The sequence below is a fragment of the Centruroides sculpturatus genome, unplaced genomic scaffold (genome assembly GCF_000671375.1).
Source record: "Centruroides sculpturatus isolate CEXI.00-Female unplaced genomic scaffold, Cexi_2.0 scaffold394, whole genome shotgun sequence".
NCBI lineage: Eukaryota > Metazoa > Arthropoda > Arachnida > Scorpiones > Buthidae > Centruroides > Centruroides sculpturatus.
This window is the reverse complement of record NW_019384594.1, coordinates 511,190-537,603: the sequence shown is the minus strand read 5'-3', so window position 1 is coordinate 537,603 and position 26,414 is coordinate 511,190. Positions and strand designations below refer to the sequence as shown.

The 26,414-nt window shown below is 29.5% G+C and overlaps 1 protein-coding gene across 2 annotated transcripts; it reads right to left on the bottom strand.

Moving 5' to 3' along the window:
* Positions 1–1,869: 1,869 nt before the first annotated feature.
* On the bottom strand, positions 1,870–19,028 carry LOC111624834 (lysosome membrane protein 2-like). 2 transcript variants are annotated; one of them, XM_023367794.1, is made up of 13 exons: positions 18,886–19,028; positions 7,285–7,445; positions 7,049–7,193; positions 6,184–6,423; positions 5,855–5,946; positions 4,574–4,623; positions 4,427–4,496; positions 4,173–4,348; positions 3,813–3,931; positions 3,662–3,735; positions 3,532–3,583; positions 3,298–3,450; positions 1,870–2,768 (listed from the first exon to the last, which is right to left on the bottom strand). In XM_023367794.1, exons 1-13 carry the CDS (start codon positions 19,015–19,017, stop codon positions 2,652–2,654), a joined length of 1,581 nt encoding a protein of 526 aa, XP_023223562.1. In that variant the 5' UTR covers positions 19,018–19,028; the 3' UTR covers positions 1,870–2,651. The 2 variants fall into 2 exon arrangements, with proteins under 2 accessions (XP_023223562.1, XP_023223563.1); XM_023367795.1 differs by lacking the exon at positions 18,886–19,028 and adding an exon at positions 14,954–15,137.
* Positions 19,029–26,414: the final 7,386 nt, after the last annotated feature.

Sequence of the window (26,414 nt, the reverse complement as noted above, 5' to 3'; positions counted from 1 at the left end):
CTCAACCAATAAATGAAGATGTAAAGTTAAAATTCTTTGTTCCTCTATTACAAAGGTGAGTTATTATTGAGATATTATTCAATAAAACATATAACACATAATTTTGTGTATTTTGTGCTCAATATTTCCTAATTACAGTATATTGTACATGTGTGAGGTTTGTTGACTCAGAAAGGGGGAGTTAATTAAACTCACATCAGGAGGTACAAGGAATTTAGAACTATATGGGTAGTGGCATTGAACATACTGACACAAGCACCTTTGCAAATTTAAACCCATTTATATTAAATGTAAATTGGTGGCTTACAGTCTTTCAGAGTGATGATATTTGCTGGTGGCCTCTTGAGGAGTCATGGCAAAATGATGATGGTCAGTTGGAGATGGATAATGATGAAGGTAGTGGAGTGAAGATGGTGACAACGACATTTTGGAAATAATGATTCACCAATACAGAGAAAAAGAACGAAGTCATCTCATGAACTTGGGAGAGGAAAATTCACCTTTGTTTTTGAAATCTGAAGTATTTAAAGTATTTTATCCCTGAATTTCTTATTTCAATTGGTTCTGATTCCCTCTTGTTATTTCTCAATTGGTTTTCTCCCTTGTTTCCAGGTGGAAAAGATTGGATCGGTTCATGAGAAAGGTTGATCTTCAGTATTCAACTCGACACCATCTCTCAATTAACTGGAAGATGTTAATGGAATTTTGAAACCTGCACTTATATTTTTGATCATTATGGTCTCCATTCTGACAGTTTGGAATGTTAACTATTAAACACAACATTTTCCTTTTGCTAAACTTCCTTGTTTCCTGACTCAGTTTAACTTTAATCATTTGTATATGAACATCAGAGTCAAAGTTTAAACTCCCCAGGCTGAGTTTGATTTATTACTTAACATGTGTCTGCGTCACACTGGGGACTCACATCGTTTATATTCATATCACTTCACCACATTCATTTAATACAGTTTTTTTCTATTTTAAAATATATTTTCTAGTGTTAACCACACTAGACAGGTTTGGACTCAGTATGGAACCTCACACATGTTAATTGCACTATCTTGCTAAATTTCTGATTGCACTACAATTAAATATAAAAAATAAAGAATATTATTATTTAATATTTTTTCAATATATACTAAAATTTAAAACAGTGTTCTGTTTCATATATTATAATAGAATGAAAGAAAAGGAACTATCTCTGATGTAATATCATAAATAATTTCTTTATTAATAGATCATTTACTCTAGATTATGTGCGTGATACAGAGATTGAAGGCATTCCCACAATGGAATTCACTGTTCCTTCAGATACTTTCAATACCCAAAGTACATCCTCTGAACAAAAATGTTTTTGTGATATTAAAAAATGGTGTGATGGTAAAGGAGTCTTTTCATATAAATTAATAGATGGTAAGTGAATTTTATTATTACTTTTTTCTTGAAATTTTTAACTAATAATGCATATCAATGCATATAATGACTTAAAAATTGATAACTTAATATTTATAGAAATAGATGTATCAATATTAGTTCTGTGTAAATAGAGAATATGTGGAAAATAAAGTATTATAATTTTGAGAAAACTTGGAAGGGTTATTAAATTCTTTAGGTAGAAGCCAAACTATATTTTAAAATTATATTAATGAGTAATATAATTTTTGTAGCAGATTACTTATTTATAATATCAGTATCAAAATACAAAAGATCTGATAATTGTTTTTCTACATAAACAAACATCACAAAACCTGATAAATTTGTAAAGTCAAACAACCACTGGATTACATCAGGCTACTTTTTCATGATTATATTTAATTAATTACTAAATAATTTGCCCTTAGAAGGAGTTGTTAGGTATCATCNAATATATTATATACAGATAATAAATTAATAGTTTTTATTAATTCATTATCTCGTTTAAATTCATAATCCTATAATATGCAAGATATTTTTTCCCCTCAATCTCTAATCAATTTTCTTAATCACTGGTCATGTAACAAGCATTTAATTTTGATATATTTGACAGTTTATCTCCTTTGGAATGTAAAGATACAAAAGAATTTAAATAAGAATTCATTTTCTACAGCTAATCAACAAATAATAATATTAAATTTAGGATTTTATGTTACATAGAAACTTATTTGAACAGCATGTGATGACATAAGAATGAGGGATTTCAGAGATTCATCAACAGTTTTTCAATTTATGTTACACGTTATACAAAAACTACTTGGAAAATATAAAATTTTATAAGTTACAATAGAAAAAAAAACTTATTTTTTTTTTCTATAAAATAAATATATTTGAAGAAAGATGAAACTTCTTTAATTGGCACTAAAGTGATAGACATTCCTTTCACAAATTGTCTTAATTGTTTACTGGTACATTTTATGAAGATTGTTTATTATTTGATAAACAAAATGTGCAGTTGAACAATATTAAATAAGAAAACAAAACAAAAAAAAATATTACATTGTATATTGCATCTTTTATAATAATAAAAGCCAACCTCCTGGAATAAATCAATATATTTTTGGGGGAGAAGTACGATTTCTTAAATTTCGATGTCAACGTGACTAGAATGTTCGTATATATCTTTGCTGACGTAATTAGTTTTATTATATTTTCCTAAAATAAATGAAATTCGATTTTCATTCTGGAAAGACGGAACCGTGATTGTCGTAGAATTTCGGTTTTGTTTCCATTTTGTTTGAAGTATCACTGTTCATATTCATGTCAATCACTTTACCGTCTTTAGGCTTGGCTTTCTGGAAAGGATAATAATAAAATATTTAAAATACGTTATTATTATAAAATAAGTTATTATTTTATTTTAAAATTTCATTAATTGATAAAAGAGATTGTACTGTTATACAGGTCTACTTAGCACCAAATCTTTTAAAGTGAGAACTATCCCCTATATACTTGAATGAGGAAAATGTTTGCATATAAAAGAAATATACACTGCTTTAAATAATTTAATAGAAGTACAGTAGACCCCCTCTTATAACACTGTAGATAATTTCGTGTTATATGAATTCCATGTTGTACGAGTCACTTAGATTTTACAAATACGTGTGCCGGGCTGTGAACGGCTCGCGTATTTTTAAAATCTAAGTGACTCGTACAACATGGAATTCATATAACACGGAATTATCTACAGTGCTATAGGGGGTCTACTGTATAACAATTTTTCATAACAGTAGGTTCACCATAAAACTTATATGGGAATTTTTTGTGGCTTTAATTTAACTTAGTAAAAATATAAAATAAGTTTAATTTTAGAAGATAACTTACTTTCCAAATATTCCATAAGATGACTGCGACCGATACGAATATCCAAATCACTCCCAATACCATAACAGATATTAATACAGCTCGTCCCACAATCATGGGCGTAGTAACTTGAGATGTAAATTTATCTTTAGCATTTTCTGTAATTTCACCTGTCTGAAAATACGTTATTTATGCCTTATTTCGAAGCCGATAAACATAATGAATTTTTATCTTTATTTTTAACATCTTGCTTACCTGATCCAACCAAAACACCGGCATTATAATATCCGATACCGAACTTAAAAAACTAAAATAAAAATAATTACATCAGTGAAGATGTTATAATCTATTTAAATGCTTTGCATCTAGTTAAAGATTTCTTTACCTAATGTACGGATTTTGTAAAATTTCCAAGTTAAACTGTAGCTTTCCAGATACGCGAAATGTTGTTCCAATTGTCTATAATTATAATTTAATATATTTATAAGTATTGTATATCTTAAACAATATATAAGAGTATACGGAATTACGCTTACCGGTTCAATATCAATAAAAGTTTGATGTTTTTCTTTACGAGGTGATAATCCTTTTATTTTCTTTCGTATCCTTTCATCTGTCTTATAGAAATGTGGTGATGAAACATATACTGGCCTTCCTGAAAAAGTGTAATTTTTAGATTAAATAAAAAATATATTATATATGATAATTCAGATGTTAAATGCAATACTAAATCTAATTTTGGTATAAATCAGTCTACAGCAAGAACCATTCAGATTAAGTCTAATTTCCATTATAGAATAACTGGTAATTATCAACAGAACAATAAATGTTCAGTTAAGCCATGTTTGAATTTTTATTTATTTATTATTAAGTAGGGAAAAAATATGTAGATTTACCTTTTTGGCATACGGATACTGGAAAAATTCCATTGATACTTGGAACATTTCGTCTATAGAAACACTTATTGTCAGGGTTAGAAGTTGTATCTTGAAAAGCTGAAGGAGACAAGATATAACGATACGCAGTAATTCCTTTAATACTAACGTCGTCTTCGTAAATCAATGGTACCGATCTGAAAATATATATCATTACGATGAAACAATAGTCCTTATACGATAGAAATATTAATTAATTTTTAAATTTTTTTTACCTGCAAATATCGGGGATAAAAATATATAACGTGTCTGAGCGTTTTAGGAACGGAGAAAATCCTCTTCCGTCTGAAAGGCATGTCGTTTGGATGAATAATTTTCAAAATTTAAAATCTTTATGCTATAAAACTGTATTTGAAATTTACCTGTCCCGTTTATCATATTGCAGTAATTGCCATTCCAGTATTGCAAGGATCTAAGGAAAGAAATGATTCAATAATGAAATGCATTCTAATATTAACAAGATTAATTTCTGTTATGATTTTTGATTTACAATAAAAGATGTAAGTATGTAAACAGAAAATCTGCACAATTTTGGTAGGTATATTTGTTGTGTGTTTTTTTTTTAAAATAAATTTGAGAACGTACTAACTTAGTACTTGCTCAGACTATGTAGATTTAAATTCATGCACTCGTGGCAATAGTATTAGAAATATAAGCGAAACGGAGTAATATAATGAAGAGCAAAGAAGAATTGTAGTTGGGAATTTTACAAACAGCATGAGAAAAGGGAGGAGAATTTCACAGTTAAGCATTTTGTGTTTATGTAAATGACAAGAAGGATGGTTTACAGCGTCATAGGTAGGCTACAAAGTGGTAAAACTGTTGCTAGATGTACAGGAAGTGGCGAAAGATAATTAAAATTATAGATAGAAAAAGAGAGTCTTTGAAAAGAGCAGCGATCAGAAAAGTTGGACAGTCTCTAAGAAAACTTGCAAGAAAGTTCAAAATATCTTATCAGTAATATATATAGCCTATATAATAGCTTGAATCACAAAATACTCTGCTGCGAAAAATGCGTGAGAACTATTTCAAGGCTTTAAATGGACGATGAGTCGTGTTTTACCTTTGATGGAAATGACTGTGCTGGGAACAACACGTACTACTGTAAGAATGGGTTGATTTACAGGTAAAATTAAAACGCTATGGAAAATTTCCTCAGAAAGTGGATAAAAATCATACCAAAAAAAGATCTGAAGCATTTATAACACCCTTTCGCCTCTGCAACAACAAAGAAATGTACAAAAGGAATGTATTAAAATCAAGAAACTCCACTCATATGGTTTGTATATCTTCTGGCCAGACCTCGCAGCTGCACATTAAGCAACATATAAAGTTTCCGCGTTAAAAGAATATAAAGTTTGTTATGTCAGCAAAGAGAAGAGCATTGCAAATATTCCTAAACTGCGACCAATTGAACAATTCTGTCACCAGCTGAAACAGAAAGTGTACGTAAAAGGGAGGTCTGCCATAAATGAAGAGGGGACTGAAACAACGCATCAAGTCAAAACTCTGCCAATTTAATTTAGAGTATTTTTATCAATTTTTTGTTCTTGGATAATATAAAATGACCCATAAGAGAGAGAGCAATTAACCAATTTCGTGCTAGAATTTAGCCATTAAAAAGTAATAAATTAAATTCTTACGTCTTGCCATTCCAGGCGTGGTAAGAAAGATACTTTTTCATATCTTTTGCACCAGTATAAACACTCATTATTCCTTCGTCGCTATTATTTTTCTGAAAAATTTAAATATTTAAAAAAATGATAAACAGTGATAAATATTTTTTTAAAAAATTATTAAATAAATAGAAATAAACAAAGACATTCCTAACATGATTTAGCCTATATCTTCTCCAGATTATAGAGAAGAAAATATTAAATTTTATCGTAATTAAAATATGATAATACAATTTTATAAACTAGAATTAATGATTTTTCTTGAAAATTTAGATGAATAAAATATTAATTCTTACCCCGTAAAGTAAACCAAAAGAGTTATTAGGTAGAAACTGTATGAAATTGGGTACAAATGGACGAATGATGGAGTCTATTCTTTCGACAAGATCTACTTTGTAGCCTTGGAAAAGAAGTTCTTTAACTGTTTTTCTAATGAAGAGTGTTTCCCCAAATCCACGAAGAACTCCTTCCACTAATGGCATTGATACTGATTTCAGAATAGTAGGAATACTATCGGAAGCCAATTGAACTATACCCTAGTTAAACAAGAGATTTGAATTAATTTGGACATTTTTAGTGTCATTTCGAACAATAAATAAATTTAAAATTTAATTATGCATCTATATATAAAGTTATAATTTAATTTTTAATGAGAAATGACAGAATAAGTGTTGTTATTATTTGAATTATAGAGAAGAATACTACCATTTGAAATTGTTGTAATTATGTTAATTATTATCCGAGAATGTTGTAATGTATTTTAAAACATTATAAAACTGTCCAAGTTTCATATTTGCCTATTAAAATTTCTCAATGTATGCACTTCGTGTCATATGGCACACCTCCAATCCATACTCAAATTCTTCCTATACTCGCTGTACAGTACATATCCATTGTATTCCTTCTAAAGCAGCCACAATTATAAAGCTCCTGCAGATTACTTACGTTGCTCAATGATAAATGATTCCAACTTTGTGAACTGCAGAATACAGAAAACCTCTGTTGCAAGTCGCCATTTTTGTTTACGACACTTCCTAGAGGTTAGTAGACAAGACGTTTGAATGCAGATGGGAGATGAAACTCGGATAGTTACTCTATCTAGTGGTGTGTAAAGCACACTTACAGTAATTTAAAATGGTAGCATTCATTATATATGCTTACCACAATTGGCATATTAACAGTTACGACTATATCATCTTCACTACCAGTAGATAGATCTGGTTGAAAATAATATACTTTTTTCTCACGATAAGTTACGACAGTATCATCTTTACTCCATCTTATCACATCTTTTTTTCGATATTCCCTTAAACATGAAAACAAATTTTCTTAATTGTTTTAAATCTACCAAAATTATAATTTCACAGATAATTTCGTAATTTTTATATAACACATACCTATAAACGTAAGGTCCCATTTCTGCGACTCTTGGAGATTTTTTACCCTTAACAATCTCGTCTGGATTGGTGACATTAAATAAATATATTTTCATGTAAATGGGAACTATTGGACTTACCCAGTGATTATACGAACTGGTACCTTCTTTTATAACTAAATTCTGTAAAATTAAGAAATTTTATTCTGAAATAAACAATTCTAGATAATTTTTATAATGTCTTATCATAAATTTTTGAGCCTGTTTAAGAGATTTCGCTAATTACTTAGGCTTTAAACAATTCATTTTAACATAACAATTGCACTTTTTTTTTAAAACATTAGTTTAATTATTTTTATTACTAATTTTCAATTAATACAATGAAGAATTTCATTCTTTGTTTTAAAGAAATAAAATAGCATGAGGTCTCGCTAAAAATATCTATTCGAATATTATTCTTTCAACATTAATGATTATTTTCTATAGCAAAAGTAACCTTCAGGTTTCATGTGACCTTTTGTAGCTTTTAGTAAGCTGATAAAATATGCAATGATATATTATAAAAAATAAGTTTTAGATACTTGTTCACCTTCAGTTTTCAGCTAAATTAACAAAAAAATTATTGTCCATGCTCATTTTAACTTCCAACAGGGTGAACAAAATCGTGACCCTCCACATACACTAACCTTGTGCAACTCGATCTAACAGCCGAAATGGTATCAACTTAGGCGAGGAAAATAATGAAGACGTGAATGAAAGTATTCCACGAATTAAATTGTAGTTCCAAAAGTCGCCGATAGGGAAAATATAGCGTTGTGCAATGTAAAAATACGTTACAGTGGACAGATAAATGAATAACAAAGACGGAAGTAAACTGAAACATCACGTTTTATTCAGCACATTTCACTTCTCCCAGTGGAATTGAACCAGTTTCATTGTGGATCAGGAATTACAGCCGAATGTAACATGTCTGAAGGAATGTTCATTATCATGGATTATGATGGTGTTCATCACAACCCGTGATGAAACACAACACGGGGGGAAGTAAGTGTGCTGAATAAAAGATGATGTTCCAGTTCACTTTTGTCTTTGTTATTCATTTGTTTATCCATTGTAACGCTTTTTTTACGTTGCACAACGCCATATTTTCCCTATCGGCGACTTTTGGACCTATATGAAAAGCAAGATATGCAATAAAGAATGGCTTGGACACATTGTAAGGCATGAAAACCCCATTGAAAGAATTCCGGATGGAAAGATATTTGTGTAAGATGAGACAAATACTGAAACAATATTATGTCAAGCAAGTAAAAATGTTGCAGATGAATAGTGAAAAATGGCTGAAGGCAAGGACAGAGAAGATTGCAATGAAAAATTGTGACAAGAAGTCTAATTTGACTAGTCCTTGGTTAAATACAAATGTAAAAAAATAATGCTATATATAAGAATAAAGAACAATATTTTCTTGTAAAGTATCGTGTCACAACTGATTGAGCTGCAATTTGAAAAAAAACTGTAGACCTATAAAATCCCACTGTCATTTGTCCGTCTGTCTTTTCTTAATCTCGAGAAAGGAATTAGATAGGTGAAAGATGAGACCAGACATGAAAACGTTAGAGGCATAAGGCCTCGATTAACTATACATGAACATCTGATTTGCACCGAATGTCACGTTATTTAAAGTCAAAACTTCCCCTGAAATGAATTAATAGATGACCGGCACGATACTACTGCTAACAGGAAAAGTATGATGTATAGGGGCAAGCCACTACTAATTTGAGGTGGAGAGCAATGTAAATTTTGATATATTCACGAAATTCATTTATTTAGAGAACAATTTACTGTTGGAGGTCGAAGTTACTAGTTGTTAGAAAAGAGTAACGTGTTATAGGAACTATGTTCGTCAAACTTTCATTTCTAAAACACAGAGAACAATTTACAACAATAGAATGCAGGATATTTCGGGGGTGTGGTCCGTCCGGGCCCCGTCCCTCACCACCCGGTCGCCCCATTGTGGGCCTGGCCGAATCCATAATGGGCTTGCTAAAAAGAGGCCCTCTTAGTGCCCACAGGACGAAAGAGTTAAAAAAAAAACAATAGAATGAAAAATATTTACAAATCAACAACACGGATTAATTTTGTATACAGAAAACTATTGAATCAAATGATCTACCTTCGATTAATGAATGCTTAACCCAATAATCACATTCAATATTGTTATATGTTTAACACACATTCTATCTGTTATTAGTACCATGACACGTAATATTTAAATTTTTATTAGTGAATAAAATAATATGATTTTCGTTAGATACTGTACATTCACTTGTGCCCAATAAAGTTCAGTTGCATTATGATCCCAATGCAAAAACTCAAATATATAAATGGTCTTATTCTATAAACAATTCAATTACGAAAAATTTTCTTTGATTTTCCTGCAAAAGATTGTGTATTTTCCTTTATTAATGTCTTAGATTATTGTTCTTATGATCAGGGATCGATCTTGAAATGGAGATGTCACTTACTCCCCTTCAAGATTTTTTAATATGCCGATAGGAATTTTATTATTTCTTTAAAATAATGTTCATAATAATGATAAAATTCCGTGTTATCTCCAGATTTAAAATTCAACAAAGATGGCCGTTGTTTATCTGAATATTTTTGTGTTAATGTAAGTGACATGCTAAGAAACAAAGAAATGTACACGTAAAATGTATAGAATGTTATTAAAGACATTTACATTGCCCATTGAAAGGCTATCGTACTGTACAGGTAAACGGGCACAAAATAAATATATTAATACAATATTCTGTTTTATTAAAATTGCCCAATTCTTTTCCAATGGGGGAGGTTAAACCCATAAAATTCGTATGTATACTGCCTTGATTTTGCTTTGATCGTATCTTCTATTGTCTTAAAATTATTGTATTAATTAATAGTTTAAATATATAAAACATAAACTTATTATATCTTTAAGGAGCACAGAAACAAACGGGTAACTTGATAACATGCTTGTTAACTCAATGAAGAAGACAAACCTGTAATCTTATCTAAACGTTATTTTATATAATACGATCCAACGTAAAGGATATATATTATATTATATTCAAAAATATCTTTCATTAAAAGCATTAATCAAGTTATAAAACAGTATAAAACACGGAATTACAACTAATAAATACGGCAGAAAAATACAAATAATAATATTTAAACGAATGTGGGATGACCAAAAACACAGTTAAAACTCAGTTAAATGAGTTTTGGTTCACCCTACATGTTAATCTATGAAAAATTCTATTATAATTTACGTTAGGAATGCAAGTGTTAAACAAGATTTTGGTAAACTAAAGCGCATTAATTAAAGTTTGAAAATGTATTCTATTCGGGCCATTAAAGCAAGTGTTTTTCAGATTATTTTATGCAAATATATAAAAATTAAAAGAGATATTTGAATAAATCTTTAATAGACTTTTATAATTATTATTTAAGAAAAAATTCCGACAAAAAAGTTATCGGTGTAAGCACACAGTATACAGGTCAAGTGATAATGTAACATAATGATCATTTATTCGGATTAACTGAAAAAAATGTCACTCACTACGACATTTTAATTCCGCGAAAGGTAAATGTAAGCTTTCTTTTTTGAATATATAACCTTTTATTTTGGATAAAATGATTAATTATACTTTCTTTAATCTGCATGATCGAATAAGATGGAAAATACCATCGTGCTCGTACCTTAAAAGCAAAAATTGTTTTTCGAAACAATAAAAGGAAGTAAGTTCTATTTTTTTTTTTTTTTGTTTAACCATTTTAATGGGGTCGTACAGAAGCTGAATGTCAGAGAGATATGACCTATATAAAAGAAAATCAGTGTATACGGAAATAATAAAAAGGGAGTACGTGAAACGTGACACTTTTCCATTGTAGATTAAGTTTAAATAGTTGAATTTAGCCGAAAAAAAAAATATAAAAATTAATGAATACAATGAATAACAGATATACTGTAGTTGTTAGTGTATGAGTGTCAATGTATCATTGTCATAACTATAATGTGTAGTGTAGTACAACAGGTGCACATACATAAAGTTTCGTTCGATTACTTAATATTTTTTGTTAAAGTTAAGTATTAACAGATCATTTCTATGATAATGGAAGTATGTAGTTATTGTTTAAGAAAAAAAAATTCATCTGAAAGTTATCTGTGTAAGCAAAACAAAGGTAGTAATACAGGTCAATTGATAATATCGCGTAAAGAGTGACAGTTTTTTTGGATTACCTGGAAAAATATCGCCGACTACGATCTTTTAATTCAACGAACGGTCAATTTGTAAGCTTTTCTTATGGCATTTAAAGAGCTAGATACGGCATTTTTAATAATAAATAATAATAATTGATTGTAAAATAATCGAATAAAAAAAAAAGGAATATTTTCATTCCTTTCTCTCTAATTCTTGTATTACTTTCCCTTTATATTTTAGTATTAAAATACAACTTTTATATTTAAATTTCCCGTAAATATAACTTTAAAGTATGAATTATGAGATTTAAATTATTAAAATTGTATTTAAAAGTCGAATTTCCTTTGCTATAATTTATTTAAAGATGTAAACACGTCATCAGAAACTCAGAAAAGTGAATGTACTGTAAGAGGAGAAATTAATCCAAAAAAAATTTACTAAAATAAGAAATCCAGAATAATAATAATAATAATAAGTGATATTTTAAAAATAAATACTTCAAAATTATTTAGGAATTTCCTAAATAAATTTCGGAATTTCCCTATTAGTTGCGTACTAAGATTATTATTATTGTTNTTTCATTTCGGAATTTCCCTATTAGTTGCGTACTAAGATTATTATTATTGTTCCAGTCGAATTTCCAGTTTATAGTTTATGATGACATAGTTTTAAAATGAGTCATTAATAAATTAATAATAGAAATCTACTGCAACTAGGATAGTGTAATTACACTTAAACAATTTGTTTGATTATAAATTATAAAGAAAAAAATAAAGTTTCTCTGTATGTATTGATGTTATTGTGTGTGGAGGGCAGCACGATTTTATTCACCCTCTTTGAAGCTTAATAACTCTTGTACTTTTTGTTAAAATTTTCTGAAATTTTGCAGGGAAGTTTGTGTATTAGGGGGATTGATTCTATTAAATTTTGGTGGTTAAAGGTCAAGGGAGTGGGAAGATAGAATGGGGGGATCAAATCTGGAGTGGGATCGGACGTAATGACGATTTTACTTGTTATTAGTATTTATTTATTTTTTATTCATCCAAATACTGTACATTTAATTAGATTAGCCCAGTGTTTCCAAATATCTAAGCCGAGCTTTCCCGTACTCTAGTTTATTCTCATCTATTCACTCGTCAAGTTTAGTTTAAATGTTCTTCGTCACGAATATCAGCCTAATTAGGGTTGCATAATGGCACGAGGCAGAAAAACAGGAAAATAAAATTACGTTGACAAAACCCCGAGGGGTTCAGTTGTTCTAGACACTCGTTACTATTCTATTTCTCATAATGGAATGTTTTATTCTTCATCTACTGTATACATGGGTAAACAGATGGGTTTGCGCCTCGACCACGTGGAGTTTCCTAGATTTTCTTCATGTTAGTAACACCTAAATAGGGGCCTAGTTTCTTATAAAACTCCTCCCGGGAGGTATTACTACCCCGGTAGTGTCTCATTACTGTATGAGCAATCAAATATTGGAAATTATTATTAATTTAATTCTTTCTTACGTGTGTCTTTAGCTCCAGGGCATCATTAATTTGCTGATAATGAGATAATTGATATTATATTTACGTGTATATCATTTTAAAGAAAAACCTTTGAATTTTTTAACAGGAAAACATATAAATATTTATTTTTAATCCTTTATAATGACATCGCTTCCTAGAACACTGGTAAAAGTGCGAAAGTTTGACGTAAGAAATCAAGAACGATGCCTACGGCTAATCATTGATAAGACGTTTAGAGAAAGGAAGTACGTCAATTTTCATGAATTATAAAACCAGATTTGATAATACATTACATATTTACGTCAGAGAATACAGAAAGAATACAACTGTTCTAACATGAAGGCATTTCATGACAGCTTATAAGGTGTTTATAGGAAAATAGACCCACTATTTAGGTTTATTCAATATTTCTAATTAAAATACTTTATAAGTATTACATTTCTTGGTGATAATAAATATATTTGTACGTTGTAGCAATACGAAATTCTCGGAATTTTTAATATTTTATGACGTTTATGAGCCATTGTTCTCGAAACAAAGTGTAGTAAACTTCTTAACTTCTTTTATTAGTTTAAAAACAGTAAAAGATGTTAAATAAATTCGAAAATAATGTACTAAATTGGAATTTTAGTTTACTACACTGGCTTTTTATAAACATTTAAAAGTAGTGGCGTGGTTAGGAATTGTTTAGAAGGAGCCAACAAGATTACAATTGATATAAGTTCTTATACGTTTTTTTAAAGCAATAAAAAACTTATACAGTATAATATTTAATAAGTATTATGAATTTTTCTCTGTAATTTTTATCAGTTTACCAGAATAATTTAAAGCAATCGACATATCATCAAATGATGCTCGACACCATCCATACTAAACACATTTTTCTATTGATCTATAATAGTATATGATTTATACGCTATCTAGTGTGTAGAAATATTTGTTTTTCACTGATAATTATTTAATTAAAAGCTTTATATTGAAAAAAAAAACAATACCCTTCATTGAAAGTCATTCGCTACAAGGCTCACGGGTGTACTTTAATGAATACATTGTTAAACTTCCACTCGTTGAAAGTATTTTCAGCATATTTAAAAGTATAAAAGTTTATACTTAACGGAAAGATTTATGATCTCTTCCCTATTTAATTTATTAATTATATAAATTAAATAGAAAATAAAAGCATTTAAAATGTTTCCTATTCTATACAATACTGGAGTATAGTAACAATATTTCCTTTACTCTTAAACTTTTTCTTGGTCATAATTCTAAGAGACTTTTAATAACAATAACAATTTTCTTTAAAAAATATATAAGTTATTTATCAGAAATAATCCAATTTATAATTATAAAACCGAAAAAATTAAGATCGAAGAGAAGTTATACCATAGATAAAAGCTTACACAATGTTATAATCTTATAACTTTCTAATTAAAAAAAGTAATATTTTCTAAATATAAATTACTATTAAATTAATTAGAAGATGTTATTTATATATTTTTAATTAAAAAAAAACCCATAAAATAGTAAAAAATATATTGTTTTGACGTACGACACATAGCATTGTTTTCTACACCTTTCGAAACTTTCGCGTGTATTAATTAATAATTAGATTTATAGCATAGTTCTATCTCGTACTTTAATATTATCCAACAAGCCTCTACGTTTATAAAATAAGTAAATAATTACGTATAAAAATTTGAAAAACTTTTCATATGATAAATTTAGGTCTAGAGGTGAGAAATAAGTCGGAGGTACTCGACCTAATTTAAATCTATACTAGGCCATGTAATAGAAACTTTATATTACAATCACTAAGCTTCTTTATTAACTAATTTAATTCTATATTATTCTATTTAAAAACACTTTATTTCGTTTCTTTGTCTCGAAAACGAAAGGTTAATTACGTAGATAAAGATGAAATACTTTAGAAATAACTTACTTGTTTTACTTTGGATTTGATAATATTCGGAAATAATCCATAAACTATAGCACCAACTATACAACATATTATACCTATTGTTAGTATAACTTTACTTAAAACTCCTAGAGACATACTGCACTTGTGTGAAAGGTGATAACAAATACATTTCCAAGGCCGATCAGACGAGGAAAGACATATTTACGAATAGCTAGAACACCGAATAGAACAGGTTTACCGATCACGTGTATAAGTGACGGTAGAGATTTCCCATTTTTACTTATACGTATATTAAATAGTTGCAAAAGTTTAGTTGCGCAGCTTTAACGTTTACTTCCATAGAAACTAAGACAATTAGGACGAGGTCGATTTATATTCCTTATAGCTTATAACTAACACAGAAATTCTGGAAAGTGTAATGTACCGAAAACCTAGAAAATATTATTAAATAATAATATAAAATTTACTTATTTATTTAATGAATTTTTTAAGTCTATTTGTTCGTTTGTTTCTATAAAGTTATTCATCCCAATTCTCTTATAAATTAATTATTCCTATAGGAGGAATATTTGTGTCATTTATTAGATAATTTTTAACAGAATGTATATTTTTACTTTCATTATATATTAAAATTTCACTCTCATTTTGTTTTTTTTTTTTTTTTTCACTCAAATACTAAATCAACCAACCGTTTTATAAGGAGCTGTTAATTTTATATTGTTCATAAACAATTAAAAGTAAATATTATATATTTATACTGGTGTTATCAGTATTAATTTCCATAAGTAAATTGTGTCAGGGTCTTTTTTTTTTAAATTTTAAATCTAAGTTTTAATTATAATTCGAGAGTTAAACAGAAAAATTAATTTAATTTTAATTCTATTTATAAAATTATCATTAATTTGAACGTATATTTTATTGAGTAATTAAGGATTTTATATATAAATTATGAATCATAAATGTATTGTTTTTTTATATATAGCCTGAAGGTAATTTGTATAGTTTATAAGTACACAGGTCATTCCTTTCTTTTTTCTTAAAAAAAAATAAAATAAAATAAGAAGAACGACTGCAATTACGTCAGTTTTAGGCTTTTCACTCTGATTGTTCTTGAGATTATTTATTTATAATCCTCTTTATTTAAAAAAAAAAACGAGGTTTACTTATGAAATATGGGAAAATTACTTGTATACAGGTAAATAAATTTTCATATAAACGAAAAATGATGCAAATTTTATAAATTTTAATGAATAAAATATAGAGATTACAAGGTATAAATCGTTAAAACAGTGGAATATCCTTCTAAAATTTAACACAAAACAAGGGATTAAACAATTTATAGAAATTATTTATTAATGTAGATCATAACTAATAATAAATATTAGAAATTTTCCTTGTTAAGTTCTTGGTATTTAGGATTATTTTTGTTTTTAGAATCCTTTATGGTATTTAAAATTTGTTAAATGAATATAAAAGATTTATTTATTAACTATTCAATTCTTTGCATTCTATTATTCAACAATACTAAAGATGACAAGGAAAACGTGGTAAAAATGTATTTGTATTAAGTCGATTTTCTATTAATATTATAGTCAAGTAGCGATTATAAAAAATTAGAAGCGAAAATATCTCATCCTACGTAAATTTTATACAAAAGAAAGGAATTAAAGTAATTATTCAGGATGGACCAAAAATCAATTAACCAAGAACATTTAAGATTAAATTAGTAAAATGGGGCTTAAACCAGTTTAGAATGTTGTATATTGTTTATTGAACAGTATTTTCTAAACGATAATAAAATTATTTTAAGTTAAATTAGTTACCTGTCTTTTAAATCTCTCTGTATATAACAAATGCCAGTGTGTTTCAAGAGAATAATTGTTTTAGTCATCGTTCAGAAACTCTAATTAGACATTAAAATGGAAGACAATAAATAGCTATTGAAACTAATGGAAAACAGTTAGATATTGTATTAATTTACTATTATATCATACGAGATTTCTATCGAAAAAATAAGTTAATATGTAAAATTTATTTCGAAATATCCTCATTTTACGTCACGTATTTCAACCTTGGACGAACTTTCAGTGATATAAAAACTTGAAATTCAAATTATTCCTTTCTTAAAATACAATACTTATCTTTCTTTCCTCTTGCTGATAATTAATTCAATTTATTGTTATTCTTTCACTTCAAACTACATTTAATTTTTAGTCAACTTATAAGAATTTACTCCAAAAAATGAACAAAAATTTTTCTACAATTCTTTAATGCTTGCTTTTTTTTTTTTAGAAAAAAACTGTTTAATATTTGACATATTGAAAGGAAAACCTTTTTTGTAGGTAGACAGAGCATCACAATAGTCCTCAATACACAGAACAATGTGTATATGGAGCAAAGGAAAAGAAGAGTAAAGGAAAAGAATAAGGGAAAGCATCACAAAAGAAACATGATATTTTATAATAATAATAATTATAATATGACAATTAATCATGGAAACAAAAATTCACAATAAATCATCCATGTTAAACATTGTCTAGATGGTTATTTAGCAGTCCAAGTGCAATCAAATCTGATACGATGACATTTTAAGACATCAAAAGATTTAGTACCAGAATTTACCACTAAGGTATTTTTGGCGCTGCAAGCAACAAAGATTTTATTGAACAACGATTGAACAAGACACTCGAGATACACAGAGACAGACGGATACTGCTTAATCTGGTAGCCATTTTGAAGGTGTAAAACCTGAAAAATTGTGTTGAAAAACCGACTGTCACTTATTTCTCTGTAATGCTTCTAATATGCACTGTGATAATGTCATTCAAGACTACCAAATTTGCAATATTTACTCGATAAACTACACTTTTTAAGTGTCCATCACCAAAATTCAGAGAAAGAAATGACCGGAGGCAATAGGAAACGTGTTCTGTTATGGGTAAAATGACGCAAAAACTGCTGTACAATGTTCGATATGTGAAAGCACTCAATGTTGCATGCAATTAGTTGATTCAAGGCATATTTCATTAAGCATTTCTTCAAAGAAGATTCAAAAAAGATTAAAGGGTGAATGTGACTGTGAATCTAAACCAGTTCCAGAAATTATAATAAATTAGAATGCAGTTGACATACGCCAATGATTAAACGAGTCATGGCATAGAAAACACTAATGCAAACAGAATTGAGAAATATCTAAATTCTCATAAAATATGATATATGAACGACATTATTCTCTTACATTTGATAGGAATGTAATTGATAACTTTATCATTGAGAAAACAGATAACTATCACAAGGCTATTTTCATTTATTTATGCAATAATGCTTAGTTTTTTTTTCCTGTGCTGCATGTAAAGTTTATCAAATATTTCAAATTTGCAAATATATTTAACTTCACTATAAATTTATTATAAAGGATATGGACCGAATACAACTATCACAAGATAACCTCATTATTGAAGATAAAGAATTTCCCAGAGTTATTTCTAAGTTAAATAAAATAATTATCTTAAAAACAAAATGAATCAATAAAGAAATGAATTATAAATATAAAATTGATTCCGTACTGTAACCCCGATTATCTCCTCACCCCCTCGATCTTTAACCACCAAAATTTAATAGCATCAATCCCCCTAATACGCAAACTTCCCTGCAAAATTTCAGAAATTTTCGACAAAAAGTACAAGAGTTATTAAGCTTCAAACAAGGTGAACGAAATCGTGCCCTTTTCAGATACACCAACAAACATCCATACATACAGAAAACAACCCCCGAATTTTTTGCATTTCTCGACGTTTCAAGGTGTCCTGAGTCCAAAAAATGTAAAAATCTTCGGAGGGGGGTCATTTTTTTTTGATCGATCGCCATACTTTCCTTCTGTTATATATAACAGAGCGTGAAAGTAAAACGTAAACTAATATAAATAAAATTCTTAAATACTAGAAGAATTTTACCTGAAATATTCTGTCTGAAAGTATTTCTTTCATTTTTGAAAGTATAATTCCTCCAAGAAGTATTAATGTCACGCCAATAATTCCTAAACTAGTTACATACATATACAACCGTTTCTTTGCTATTACTGCCATGTTGAAAGAGGCACGCCACTTCACCGAATGCAACTTCCACCCCCTTCGGACAGATAAAACTCGGGTCAGATGACCAATAGATTTGATAAACATCTTTCACTCAATGTCATTTCCATTAGTACCGGAGTCATTTTTTTTATTTTCTATTTTTTCTTAAATTATCCCCATTTTCGGATAGAACGTAAAGATCCTTGTATAAGTTACTTATGAATTTGTATTTTTTTAAAAATCTTTCCACCCTGTGGGCACTAAAAGGGCCTTTTTTTGCCTTTACTTTTAAGCAATCCTATTATGGATTCGGCCAGGTCATAATGGAAGGCCGGGGAATGCTTTCAGGAAAGTCTTTTATAGGAACTGGTACCTGTTTAGGTGTTATTTACAACGTATAGTAACGTCTGAATGGTAAATTACTGTATGGAAATGAACACAATTTTTTATATTTTCGTTATTCATATTTATTATTCTATTATTTCATTTTCTTTTAGAGAATTTATGTAGTTCTAGTTCTAGCCCAGTGCTGAATGCCATCATTGCAACAATCTATGTATCCTTCTTAAACATAATGCAATGCTGCTTAACATAATCTTTATTCTACATAATGCTATGGTGGCAATATGTTGTAGTTACAGAAACAGAATAAGGAGAAAATTAAACCAGAGATGACGACAAAAATGGGATACAGGAAGCCGCTTATGGTGTCTACAAAATTTCAAGAAGAATTATGCGTTTATGCAGCGAGAACTTGCGACTAACTCTCATTTGGGATTAACTCTCATTGCGTTTGAGTTAATATATTATTACATTTTTTAAAGAGGTTGCGGGAGAACAAATAATCTGAAAACTAAGATTCGTTCACTGCTTTGGAGAAACGCCAAGAAATATATTGAAAGTACCTGACCCTACAAGCTTAAACAAAAGCAACAGTTTCAAAAGAGGTTAAATATAACAACATTCGTTAGACAATTTAAAAAATATGTTAGAACAACTCATAGGAAATGACATTTGGAATGTTGACGAAACTGGGACGAGAACTGTACACAAATCATAAAGATTATTTGGCCGAAAGGAGAAAAGATAATAGGTGGAATGACGTCTGCCGAAAGGGGAACAAATGTCACTACGATTTGTGTAGTGAACGCGTTAGGTAATTTCATATCTCCTATATTTATTTTTCCAAACAAAGTTCTACAAAGTATACTTTGTAGGCGATGGACCAGCAGTTTACGCAGGTGGTGGTAATCCAAGTGGCTAATAACAGTTTCAGAGTTTTTGCTTTTTATAAAACATTAAACACCTTCGTTGTTCACGAACGTCTTCTATACTGGTACTATTAGACTCACGTGAACTATGCCAACAACGATCCTTATTATATTTGCCTTAATTTCCAATCTAAAACACGTGAAAAAAAAGTGTGAATATCTTATAAGTAGAGTCTCATATTAGTAATATATATGTATATATAAGTTATTACGATAAAATTTATTCATTCCAATCTCACTAACACGTTGTTTGGAAGAAAATGGCGGCTTAAAGTCATATGATCACAAACTACCAATAGAAAAACGTTACTTTTACGGCTACTCTCTCATTATAGGCTCTCTAATTTGCACCTTACTCTCGCGCCATCTGTTTAAGCTTTTAGTCAATAAAGATATTTTGTTTTCTTTCTTTTTCCCATCAGACTAGCAGCTGTCACATAAATAATAATGATGATGATAATAAAAACACTCCATAACGTCAGGGTTTTTTGCTCACTGATGACGTGAGCTGATTGATCAAATTTTTAGTGTAGAAACTTTTGATAATCTGGATATTTTTGGTTTTTGGAAGCACAGATCTGTAGTTAACTGAAATTTATATTAAAACAATCAGATTACCGTATTTATTCTATATTTGATCATTCTTACAAATTTTAAATGTAAAATATTAAATTTAAATTGAAAATATTACATTAATACAAGTGTAATATTTGCATATTTCATAAATACTATATGTTTCTTTAGCAGATATATCGATATTTCCTTCTAAATTTTATGGCCGTGTGGTTGGGAGTACGAAAGCATAAACCACACTTGTTTTTACTAGTAACTAGTAGATATGTCCGGCATTTCCTGGACAAAATGCAAGAAGGATAAACGTTCAAATGAAAATCATATTAGAGAGGTTGCGGCCGAAGTTTTCATCTCTCAAACGCGAACGTCAAACGTCGAGAGCCGCTTACAAGATGGCGGCGCTCGACGTTCGACGTTCACGTTTGAGAGATGAAAACTTCGGCCGCAACCTCACTATTAAAAGTTTGGTTATTTAGTCTGCCATTGTTAAGATCAAATCAAGGATCGCCTCGTGTCATTAAACGTCACGACACCAACGAGCTAGAATATAATACATAGATTGGCTGAAACGGCGTCATGTTTGAGGAAAATTGAATACACGTCCGCCATTTTGTTTTTAGTCAAGGAGAGTAGCATTTGTGTTATGTAAAGGCAACGAGTTAGAATATTCTAGCTTGTTGTGTAAAAGTGATAGTACACGACGTTGCCACCATAATCACAGCCACTCTACGTAGTATAATTGCACGACACGAACCATCAATAGCGTTGTTATTCAAATTAGATTTTAATGCGAATGCCGGTAAGATATTACTTCCGTTTTCGCTTCGTGCCGCAGTTAAATTTAAACAAAATTAATAAAAACCGCTTTAATTGAATTCATGCAATATAAATGGCATCCAAGAATTCGTGTTTAATTCAAATTACAGAACAAAAATTTATTATATATGATATAGTATTACATATATTATATACGATATTACATTGCATTTATAGTCATTTTTATGGATGAAATACAGCTAAATGGTTAAAAAAAAAGGCTTTATTTTCTGATGAGAAACCGATTAGTTCATTTCATATTGTTTCTTATGGAAAAATTTATTTCGGTTTTCGAACAACTTTTAGGAACAAATTAAGTTCAAAAACCGAAGTTTGACTGTATATAAACATGTATAGATTTACCATATAGAATTATGGCACATATATATATATATATGTTACCGCTAAAGCTCGAAATCCGTTAATGTGCGCATTACCTAGCTAATCTGCAGATTAACTATGGTGATCCGTTAAAGCTGCGAAAATTATTCCATTTCTCAAATTACCTAGGTAATGTTCAGATTATCTAGGTAATCTGCAAATTACCTACTAGGCACTCGGTAAAGTGAAAATAAGATTTTTGCTGGAACAACAGCAACGTTTCTGTACGCTTAAATTAACATAATGTTATTTATTTAATTTTCAATATCTAAAGAATCAAGTTAATACAATCAACAAATTAGTTGATTGAATCAATCATCAATCAATTAAAAAAACTTTAATACAAAAATCAAACGGTTTAAAATATTACTACAATTAGGGAAATGAATTTGCAAAACATATGATAAAATTGTACTTACTTATTAGTGCAATCTAAAGATTGGTGACACTTTGAATTACGTAGCAATTGGTTTTTGCGACAAGCACGCCTATTTGTGGTACATTTAGATTTGCAGTCACATTTTCTGAAACCCTGCCCAGTACCAAGGGATTGTTTTATTGCTGTTTGACGTAAAGATATTTCTACAGCAGGGACATCCATCTTCTTTCGTTAAAAATCTCTCTTTGCAAACACTGAATTCAGATTTTGCATACAATTGTTTTAAAATACCTGTTTTAGTATCAAGTTTATAAAAGCCATCCTCTGTTTTACTAAGAACCACAGCTAAAATTGAACGTGCATCAGTTTTTGCTCTGTCTTCTTCGGGTACTTTAATTCTCACAGCGAAACCTTCATCGACGTTTGGGTGCTTTGCATTAGAAACTGCTAACATTTTCTTTGCTTGCTTTTCTAAACATTTCTTGGCTTCATCACGCTGTATTTTCTGATCCATATTCTTTTTACAGATGATGCACAATACATTCTTACCATACCCTTCCTCTTTAGGATCTACTTCACCACAAACTGCGTGAACAAACATATTACACGATTTACACTTGTGAGCACTTGATGCTGCTTTTGAGCAAACAATACAGACTATGTCTTGTATAGTGCTCTTTACAGGCTCCGTACGAAACTGTGATGGCGATTCTGCTGAAGTTGAGAGTAACTCAGTGATGACTTCTTCAACTTGCAGAGGCGATTCCTTGGAGGTGCAGGGTAACTGAATATTCTTCGTGACTGCATCATCAATCAACGGTATAGAAGGCAGTTTAAGATTACTATCGGTAAATTCTTGTATTTCTATAGGTGATTCTGTAGAAGCGGGGGATAACGGAATGTCCTCTTGAGTAAGATTTGACTGTGATCTCATAATCACAGTCTCTTGTGAATCTTCTAATTTTTCAAGGTCTTCTTCAGTTTTTATCGAATGTCAAACAATTCTCCGGCATGGACAAACTTTTTCAAACCTTTCTCGCGCATCTGACAACGGCTCAATGAGTTTTTCACAGCCTCGTACAGTCAACACATCACACCTTTGAATTATTTGATAATCTCGAGATGATTCTTTCTTCTTGGAAACTTTTATTTGCTTTACATCTTCAATTATGGAATCATACTTTGGTTTGTTATTAAAACACTACGTATTATATTTTAAATCTTCGCTAAAGAGGTTTGCGAAGAATCTTTTCTTGATTTTACTCACCAATTCGGTGCTTGCTTGCATTCTAGGATTTAAATTTATCTACGTAAAAAGAAGGAGTGGGGAAAGGAAGTGAAAGAAACAAACTTTTGAACTTTAACGATACGGAAGCCGTTAATGTGCAGATTACCTAGATACTCTGCAAATTACCTAGGTAATTTGAGAAATTGAACAATTTTCGCAGCTTTAACGGATCACCCTAGTTAATCTGCAGATTAGCTAGGTAATGTACACATTAACGGATTTCGAGCTTTAGCGGTAACATATATATATATTGTATAAAATGAAAACAATCAAAACATTTTATTTATTACTATATTCTTGAGAGTAATGTAATTTCCTGTTTCACTTCCGTTGTTTCGTTTCTGTATAAAAAGGAACTATTTGTTTCTATTTGTTGATTCTATTCCTAAACTCTCAATCGTCTTTGGTGTGGGCTTCTGTCGGCATGTCCACTCTGTTTGGCATTTGTCAGCATTTTTTCTGATGATTCCAATTTCCGTTTTCTTATAGTTATTGCTTTTTGAATAATTTTTCTTTTTATATGTACAAATCCATTAATCCTTCTTTTCTCTTGTTGCTGTTGATTGTCAATATTCTTCAATGGAGTGTTGTAGGTTATATACTTTTTCTTTGATGTTTGACATCCAAAGAAAATACATCTTCGAGAATTCAAAAGAAAAAAATATACACGACACTTTTTACGATTTTTTGTAAGCAAAGGAATAATGTTTATAAAAAGGTGCTTACGTAACGACATAAGAAGAATTTGTCATCCTCCATTTGGGGATCTCAATTCTATATTTAGGGAATCGCTGTTTTACACTATCCTGTGTTAAATTAATATAACGAGTGCAAAATGATCCACAGTACAAAACGGATGTGATAAAATAATCTTATATCATACTTAATTTATTTTACCATTTCTGACACCTTGCACTAGAGAATTCCATCAAATTTGTAGAAACTACTATATTTCGATTAGAATTTTGGCTGTCGGTTCTTTTTTTTTGGAAAATGTAAGCTTTTTTGGCTGTGATATCAGCTCTTTTCAAAATAATTGGCTGTGAGCTCTGCTAGATATTCCAGACAGTTCAGAGGAATAGTTCTAAGGAACTTCTCCTCGGAACTGTCTGGATCAGAACTGCTTAGCTCGTTGTTGAATTGTTTCCTCAGAACTGGATTTCTCACCTCTAACACATTGGTTCGCTAAGAAAACAGCTTAAAGAAGAAGTCGAGTGGTACCATACAATATCAATAAAAAAAAATTGATATCAGTACCGAAATAACTTTTAAACTTATGTTTAACAGGTTCTCCGGACATCGGCCTTTTTGAATCGACAGATTTAATTGATTCTTTCCGATAGAAATTCATTTCAATTATTATATTCCAGAAATTTAAAAAAAATTAAAACGTTTTCATAAAAGTTAATCGTATTCTCAGCTGATTGCCTTTATATACCTTAGTCAAATGCGGAAATGTTTTTAATGTGAGCAGTGAGACAAAAGCATTTGTAAACTGTACAGTTCCAGCAAAAAGTGGCGACATAAAGTCGTGAGAAGTATTTAATGCACTACAGAAACATCAAATACATCAATCGTGTAAACAGTATTTTTGTTTATTATTATTTGCCTTTTGAATTTTCAGGAAATTTTTATTAATTTTGCAGAATATTTCTTAGCGATCCCATATAAACAGTTAAAGACAAATACTATATTCTAATAAAATATTTTATTCCCAATGTAGGCATGTTTTCATACTCAAATAGTAAAGCTTACTGTATATTAAGCCTACAAGCAGTCGTGTATGTTCAAATATAATACATCAATGTCATTTAAAACACTGAAAAATAAAGAAAAAGTAAAACAAAGGGAAAATCATTTTGATATAATTTTGAAGAGATCCAAGAGAAGTAAGAAAGTAACACATCACTGAATTTATATTTATTAAGTGATGCGCTGCCTCTTACGATCTTTCTCTTACTCCCATCTCTCAGTTTGCTTCAAATATTAATTATTACTCTAACCTGGTGACGTAGAAAAATTACAAAAAATTAATTTTTCTGAATTGTATGTAACTTCATTGATTAATAAAGAAAAAAAAATCATAAAAATATTAATACGTTCGATCATTTGTTACCTAAGACAGGGATTAAACTAGCCAACATCCTCTCTATGCAACTGACCATAGAGTATATTTCTTACATTATAATAATAGAATTAAAATAGTTTAAAATTTCAATTTCTATTAAAAAATTTAGAGCAATTAAATCTAAATTTTAAGCAATTAAAGATAAGTAATGGAAAAATTGCGTGAAAAAAAGAAATATCGACTAACAATAAAATGTGAAACAACATCAAATCAATATTATTATTAAAAAAAAAAAAAACGATAGGTTTATTATAATATCGTGCTATTTTAAAGGATATCCAGTAAACATTAGATCGATACTCCGCACTTGATATGCATATCGCGATATATAATACATTTATATATGAAATAAATTATTAATAGTAAAGATCGCACGAATTTAGAATGATTTTAAAATTTATATTAAATTAAAAAAATATATATATATTTCTGGAAGTGACCTAGAATCAGTATTTCTTATAATAGTGTTATTACAGCTGATTATAATATACACCTGATCAAATAGTGCGCTGATAATTTCATTACAACAACTGGAATTCAGTAGGTAGACATATCAAGTGTTTTAAAGATGAT

Bases quoted from the DNA above. Each gene is read 5' to 3' on its own strand.
- LOC111624834 (XM_023367794.1), bottom strand. From the start codon at position 19,017: ATGGCAGTAATAGCAAAGAAACGGTTGTATATGTATGTAACTAGTTTA. The intron at 3,451-3,531 runs GTAAGCAAGATG...ACGTATTTTCAG, and splicing joins CGGTGTTTTGGTTGGATCAG to ACAGGTGAAATTACAGAAAA. The intron at 2,769-3,297 runs GTAAGTTATCTT...TATCCTTTCCAG, and splicing joins TCTTATGGAATATTTGGAAA to AAAGCCAAGCCTAAAGACGG.